The sequence below is a fragment of the Sardina pilchardus genome, chromosome 15, assembly GCF_963854185.1.
Source record: "Sardina pilchardus chromosome 15, fSarPil1.1, whole genome shotgun sequence".
NCBI lineage: Eukaryota > Metazoa > Chordata > Actinopteri > Clupeiformes > Clupeidae > Sardina > Sardina pilchardus.
This window is the reverse complement of record NC_085008.1, coordinates 19,972,331-19,976,628: the sequence shown is the minus strand read 5'-3', so window position 1 is coordinate 19,976,628 and position 4,298 is coordinate 19,972,331. Positions and strand designations below refer to the sequence as shown.

Below are 4,298 nucleotides of genomic sequence, written 5' to 3'. Positions count from 1 at the left end.
TTCCACAGAGCGATGCCAACATTGGCCAAAGGAGTTCCCTATTCCACAGTTTGCATATGAAACTGAGATGTGCCTTGAAAGAGCAGCTGAAGACTATCAGAAGAATGGAACTCTTCTGAATACTTCAAAGGTGAAGGCAGACATACTTGAGAAACTGTCTGAAACTATGTATACATATACAGCATATCCATCAGGTGCACAGATCAGTGACGTTGCTGAGGCACTTTGCACGAAGTATCCATTTCTCAAGGAACCAGGCTCATTCTCAGGTTTCTATGGCTGGCAACAAAGCTTAAAGTACAAGATGGCAAATTATCGCACTAAACTTAGAGGCTTCGGAGTTCCTGAAGTTATATGCAATGCACTCAAACGCAAAAGCCCTGCTGACCAGAAGTCTGCAAGGAGTGTCAAAAAGCCTAGAAAGGCAGAAGTAAACTACCTCCCCCCTTACCCGGCAGGAGAGAATGAAGAAAGTCAAGAACAAGAGAGGATTCAGCTACTCACTGAAGTAAGGAAAAGGGACAACAGCAAAGTGATAAAGGAAAAAATGGGGAAAACATTTGCACACAGAAGAAATGAAATTGTCAACCAATCACCCAGGATTGAGGACATCAATGCCAGATGGCCTGCTCTATTTGAGGCATCTCAAGTGAGTTACACATGCATGCTAATTCCTTGCATAATATTCCTTGCAAATATTCCTTATCCATTGTGAAGGACTGCAGTGGTGGTTTTTAGCATATTTGATACTTTCAAATCATTTTTTTAAATGAAATTCCTGAACCACTATTATTGTATTCCTGCTTTTAAAACATAAGAAGTATAATCTACATTAGTTTCTCTTAATTTTCAGATTCAGGATGAGTTTTACAGAATCACAATGGTGCATCTTGAGTCGAAGTTCATGGCCAAGCTGGATGAATATACTCCGAAGCTTGTGAATCTCTTCCAATCCAAGGGTGGAACCATGGGGTTGAGGTTGCAGGCGATCTTACTCAAGGTACCCTTTAATGAGTTATGTTAGCTAATACTTTATTAAAGGAAGGGTTAGGAATGGGTTGGAATATCATTTGCATATTACTTGATTTGAATTTGAGTGAAGGAGCGGCCGAGTGAAAAGCCTTTTGAGCGGGTGGCAAGATATTCACACCGCTCAGCTCCACTCACTAACTTTTGCCATTGGATGTTTTTTATCCTTGAATATTTTTTTTCATTTCAGGCTCCAACCAATCCTACCACTAACGTGACCAGAGCTGTTGTCATCCGATGTTTGGTGGTGTACCTTGGGGAATCTTTAGATCATCTCCTTAAAGAGTATGATGTAAGTTGAAGTACATATTTGCACTTCTACATGTATGTCTCTTGTTCATGATTCTTGTCTCATGTTCGTGTTATTTGCATAGCGTTGCAAGAACATATATTGTACAATTACATTATCACTTTCTAAAACACTGATGTCCACTGGTTATGTTGTATGCAGCTATGACAATTCCAGGTTTTCTTTTCAAAAGCAGCAAATTGGGACCTAATCCTTTTTCTGAACAGTCTGAAATGGACAATGTTCTTGCTGTTTCAGGATACTGATGGAGACAGTGTGTCACAGGACCTTGCTGTGCAAAGGATTAAAATCTACACCATCAAGGCGAATACATCAGAAGGTCCAGACGACGTTGGTATCGTGGTAGAGGGCCTGAAAGTTCTGACCGCTCTGGGCAACTTTGCAAGGGCTTGCTCCATGCTCGTTGGGTTGATCTATGCTGTAAATTTGGCCTATCCCAAGGAGCTCAAATATACGTTTGAAGTCTTCCAGAAACTCCTCCTCGAGCTGGACTGTTCAAAGCTGACCCCAAAAGTGAACAACCTCAAGAACAAACTGCTAGCTTAAGAATATGGTCTCTTGCCAAATAGAAGTCTTTTGACATGTTGTCAACTCTTACAATGTAACCTTCAAATGCTTCACAATTGCCCATCAATCATACTAAGTAAGTGGTATTGTCTTCTTTCTTTTTTTTATCTAAGAGGCAACTTTTCGTGTGACATGCATTTGAATGTAACATTGTTACAGTTGGCAACAAGTAAGTTTGAGTGTTGCAATGATTCTTCAGAAATACCGATCAACCATACAGTGGGAATGGCATTCTTTAAGGAAGTGGTTCATTTTTTCACCTAATTTTGTCAGAGGCAACTATTTTTGTACCCTGTGATTTCTATTGTGATTCTAGTGCTTTAAACTTTATTTTTTTATTTAACAATGAAGTACTTTCATTTAAGTCTCTGTGGTCTCACTTCAAATACAGGTGCAAGCAGTATCCAGCTAGTTTTGGTGTTTTCTTCTCGTTTTGGAGTAAAACTCATGTGTTGTTGAGACACGTTCAACGTCTTTCTGTTGAATTGATTATTCATTTTGTACACATGCATAGTACAGAACTGTTACTGTAACTCACACACAGTGCTAGACTCCGTTGTAAAATTGTTGATAGAAAATGCAGAGGAGGGCAATGCATTTATTTTTGTATCCTATTTGAAATATCTGACGATCTGTTGTATGATTTCATGTAAAATAAAACATTTTGCAGTAAGGTTAAATGTACCTGCCTCAGGTGTCTTAAGTTCTTAAGTTACTTCAGCAAGACATTTTTCAAGAGTTTATTTTCATGCATGGTTGACTTAAGTGAATTTTGACATTAGAAGCTAGGGTTAGCTATGCTATTGAGTTGTTTGGAATGTGTTTGACAATGTACTAAAATATGATTTAATACAATTAATGCAAAAAACTTTTATCTAGACAGTCCAACTTACACCAGATAAGTAGTAGATATAAATCACTTTTGCCCAAATAGTTAGTAAATATGAATTAGGTTGGCCTGAATATGTAGTAAATATAGATAACTTTTGCCCAAATAGTTAGTAAATATGAATTATATTGTCTCAGATATGTAGTAAATATAAATACTTTTTACCCAAATAATTAGTAAATATGAATTATGTTGGTCCAAATATGTAGTAAATATTGATTGATTTTGCCCAAATAATTAGTAAATATTGATTAGGTTTGCCCAGATATGTAGTAAAAAGTAATTAATTTTGCATAGATACTTAGTTAATGTAAGTTAGTTTTTCTTGTGGTATTAATTTGGATTTACTAAATAATTTGATAATGTTGTTAATTTTATTGTGTAAATTTAGTTGACTTTTTCAATGAATTCTAATCAAAGTTGTAGTATTAAAATCTATTCAATTATATTACTTGTCACTTTGTTGCCTCAATTTTTTTGAGTAACTACTAGTCACATTTTTTACAGTGTAGAAGACGACTCTCGGATCGACCCTGACGTGACCCAGTCTTTATTGTCATTGGCTAGACTCGAAAATAGCCCTGTTCCAGCTCAGGCCCCACAATGGCCACTGACTTTAGCTCTCACACTCTAAGAATAGCTACCATAGTTGGTTACACGCAGTACTTATTTTACCAACCAGTGTCACAACAAACCTACCAATGCTTTATCAGGCTTAAAGCTAATTATCATTGTCACTCAGACCATTTATTATTCCATTTGTATCTTCAGCTGGACACTGTGGTGTGCAGAATAGTGCTTGAGTGCCAAACGGATGAGTAATAGAGGACGTTAGATGCTAGATGTTCTTGGAAGTCAGTGAGCGAGAGGTCTCTCTGCTTCTGTGCCAGACTTCCTTATCGTCGGGCCTACGCTGTGACTATACACAGCCATGCTACCCCCTTACGGAGCCCCCTGTCCAAAAACAGGATGCCGGGTCTCAAAGGGGTTTGCTGAATTTTCAACACAACCGCAAGTTTCCAGGCTGACCCATTAACCCAGAACAAACACACTCAGGTGAATCACAAAACATCCGAGAAGCTCTCGCTGTGCATCACGGTCACGCGGGTAAGCCAGCTGGTCTTGCGTTCAGGGAAAATGTGGCAAGCAGGATATAGGATGGATCTGGGCTTCAAATCCCTGTTGGCACACTTAACCAAGTGAAAACAAAGAGCCACACATATGAGATGATGTATTGAAATGCTGTTTAGGCCAACCATTACAAGTGCCTCTGAACAAGGGTGCACACACATACTGGAATCTGAGTGCTATTAACATGTTAATACATCTGTAATTGCCGTATGCTTGATGGTCAGTGTTCTCAGGCACAGGAACAGCAGAACCCAGGTAAACACATTTTCTTTCCCAGAGGGGCGACTACGGATGAAGCACGTGAACGGGTACCACCTAATGGCTTGCACAGAGCAGGAGAGTAAATGCCTTATCCAGATGTCTTTTCCCCCC

General features: G+C 38.9%; 1 protein-coding gene across 1 annotated transcript; it reads left to right on the top strand.

Moving 5' to 3' along the window:
- Positions 1–2,580, top strand: LOC134102365 (uncharacterized). The gene is made up of 4 exons (XM_062556450.1): positions 1–649; positions 854–1,000; positions 1,220–1,321; positions 1,577–2,580. Exons 1-4 carry the CDS (start codon positions 68–70, stop codon positions 1,883–1,885), a joined length of 1,140 nt encoding a protein of 379 aa, XP_062412434.1. The 5' UTR covers positions 1–67; the 3' UTR covers positions 1,886–2,580.
- The last annotated feature ends 1,718 nt before the right edge of the window (positions 2,581–4,298 follow it).

What these genes read in the sequence shown, in the direction of transcription:
- LOC134102365 (XM_062556450.1), top strand. Translation starts at nt 68, where the DNA reads ATGTGCCTTGAAAGAGCAGCTGAAGACTATCAGAAGAATGGAACTCTT. An exon ending in TGCAGGCGATCTTACTCAAG is followed by an intron (nt 1,001 to 1,219) that starts GTACCCTTTAAT and finishes TTTTCATTTCAG; the next exon opens with GCTCCAACCAATCCTACCAC. An exon ending in ATCTCCTTAAAGAGTATGAT is followed by an intron (nt 1,322 to 1,576) that starts GTAAGTTGAAGT and finishes TTGCTGTTTCAG; the next exon opens with GATACTGATGGAGACAGTGT.